The sequence below is a fragment of the Thunnus thynnus genome, chromosome 16, assembly GCF_963924715.1.
Source record: "Thunnus thynnus chromosome 16, fThuThy2.1, whole genome shotgun sequence".
NCBI classification, from domain to species: Eukaryota; Metazoa; Chordata; class Actinopteri; order Scombriformes; family Scombridae; genus Thunnus; species Thunnus thynnus.
The window spans coordinates 720001-722500 of record NC_089532.1 but is presented as its reverse complement, the minus strand read 5'-3'; the positions used below and the strand labels follow the sequence as shown (position 1 = coordinate 722500).

Sequence of the window (2500 nt, the reverse complement as noted above, 5' to 3'; positions counted from 1 at the left end):
GTGTGGGGGAGGTGAGGGATGATCAGACTACAAAACCTCACCGGACTACAAAACCCAGGAGGCCAACTGTAAATGCTACGGCAGCCCGGTGGGGTCAAACCTCCTCACCCGGACAGATCAGTCAGAGCGCAGGTACGTCTGCCTTCAGTCACAGCTGAGGGCAAAACACACACGTTCACATATGTCTGTTGTTTTTGTTTGTTTGCTCTAATGGTTTCTATAAACAACAAACATTTATTAAAGCTGCTGATCATTTCTGTCAGAACTGAACTTATTCTACTGAGACCAAATGTTATAAATTATATATATTAAATATGCTGCAGTTTGTCTGTTAAAGTTCAGCTGAACGAGCTGATGTTGATGTTTGTGACGCACAAATGTTTTCTGCTGCTGAACTTTCTGTTTGAAGAGAAAACAAATAAACAAATAAAATCAAATATTACTTAAAGTGACTTCAATGGAATTCTTAAATAAAATTTCCATTAAAGTCTCTTTTTTATGATACTGATGTATTTTTATGTATTTAATCAGGTAAATGTCTTTTTCAAGAGAGCAGCAGAAACAGCAGCCAGATGTTTGTCAGTAGTAAACAGCAGCCAGATGTTTGTCAGTAGTAAACAGCAGCCAGATGTTTGTCAGTAGTAAACAGCAGCCAGATGTTTGTCTGTAGTAAACAGCAGCCAGATGTTTGTCTGTAGTAAACAGCAGCCAGATGTTTGTCGGTAGTAAACAGCAGCCAGATGTTTGCCGGTAGTAAACAGCAGCCAGATGTTTGTCGGTAGTAAACAGCAGCCAGATGTTTGTCTGTAGTAAACAGCAGCCAGATGTTTGTCAGTAGTAAACAGCAGCCAGATGTTTGTCTGTAGTAAACAGCAGCCAGATGTTTGTCGGTAGTAAACAGCAGCCAGATGTTTGTCTGTAGTAAACAGCAGCCAGATGTTTGTCGGTAGTAAACAGCAGCCAGATGTTTGTCGGTAGTAAACAGCAGCCAGATGTTTATCTGTAGTAAACAGCAGCCAGATGTTTGTCGGTAGTAAACAGCAGCCAGATGTTTGTCGGTAGTAAACAGCAGCCAGATGTTTGTCTGTAGTAAACAGCAGCCAGATGTTTGTCTGTAGTAAACAGCAGCCAGATGTTTGTCTGTAGTAAACAGCAGCCAGATGTTTGTCAGTTAACAGCAGCCGGATGTTTGTCAGTAGTAAACAGCAGCCAGATGTTTGTCTGTAGTAAACAGCAGCCAGATGTTTGTCGGTAGTAAACAGCAGCCAGATGTTTGTCGGTAGTAAACAGCAGCCAGATGTTTGTCGGTAGTAAACAGCAGCCAGATGTTTGTCTGTAGTAAACAGCAGCCAGATGTTTGTCGGTAGTAAACAGCAGCCAGATGTTTGTCGGTAGTAAACAGCAGCCAGATGTTTGTCTGTAGTAAACAGCAGCCAGATGTTTGTCTGTAGTAAACAGCTGTCCAGTATGTTGTGTGACTGTGTATCATCACCTGCTGTCGGCTGTAATATTCTTATTAATCATATTAATATAAAAACATTGATTCAATCCAAATGAAATGTTTTTTTACATCATGTCACTTGTGAAGGAGGATTGTTTACATCCAGATGTGCTGCACGTCGCTCTCTCTCTCTCAGGTCCTACATGAACTCTGACATCACTCTGACATCATCGCTCTGTCTCTGTTTCCTCCAGATGTGCCAGAAGTCAGTTTCGAAGCGACCAATCAGGGCTCGGTTACCCTGGGCGACCTGATGATGGAGCCCAGCGGGACACTGACCTCTGACCTCCACAGCAACCTGTCACTGTCTCCGCCTCCACACCTGGAGGAGAACACACACACAGCAGGACAGGTGACACACACACACACACACACACACACACACACACACACACACACACAGCAGGACAGGTGACACACACACACACACACACACACACACACACACACACACACAGCAGGACAGGTGACACACACACACACACACAGCAGGACAGGTGACACACACACACACGTTGTCCTCAGTCACTTTTGGGGACATTTCATGAACTTACATCATTTCCTAGCACATGAGGTGCACACTGGTTATGGGAAATATTACAGTATTTAAGCGCTGAACACTACGCCGGCATAAATATCCCACAATGCAATGCGGTGGTGACGACAACAACAATATAACAGACAGTAGTGGCAGCTCTGGTGTGCAGTTCCAGTAAGGTTTCACTTTGCTGGTCGTTATATATTTTTTGAATTAGTTCAGACTTTTTGGTTGGCACAAGTTACCATGGTTACGCACCTCCAACTGGCGAGGAGGCTCTCAGGAAGTAACGTGATAATTACGGCTCAGATACACACGACTGTTTATTCACACAGACACAAAACATGTTGGTATGTAGTGAATAGTGTGATACCAGTACAAATAACCAGTAATGAACTTACTGTGTGTGTGTGTGTGTGTGTGTGTGTGTGTGTGTGTGTTTCAGGTTGTCCTGGTCAGAC

At 43.6% G+C, this 2500-nt stretch overlaps 1 protein-coding gene across 5 annotated transcripts in view; it reads left to right on the top strand.

The window, feature by feature from the left end:
• The window catches only part of kiaa0586 (KIAA0586 ortholog), a 58450-nt gene that overhangs the window by 48128 nt on the left and 7822 nt on the right, over window positions 1-2500 (top strand). For all 5 annotated transcript variants that reach the window (XM_067613423.1, XM_067613422.1, XM_067613420.1 and 2 more), the window contains exons 26-28: window positions 1-132; window positions 1696-1853; window positions 2485-2500. The exon at window positions 1-132 is cut by the window's left edge and continues 34 nt beyond it; the exon at window positions 2485-2500 is cut by the window's right edge and continues 18 nt beyond it. In XM_067613423.1, the coding sequence (XP_067469524.1) occupies window positions 1-132; window positions 1696-1853; window positions 2485-2500 (306 nt within the window). The remainder of the gene's footprint in view (window positions 133-1695; window positions 1854-2484) is intronic.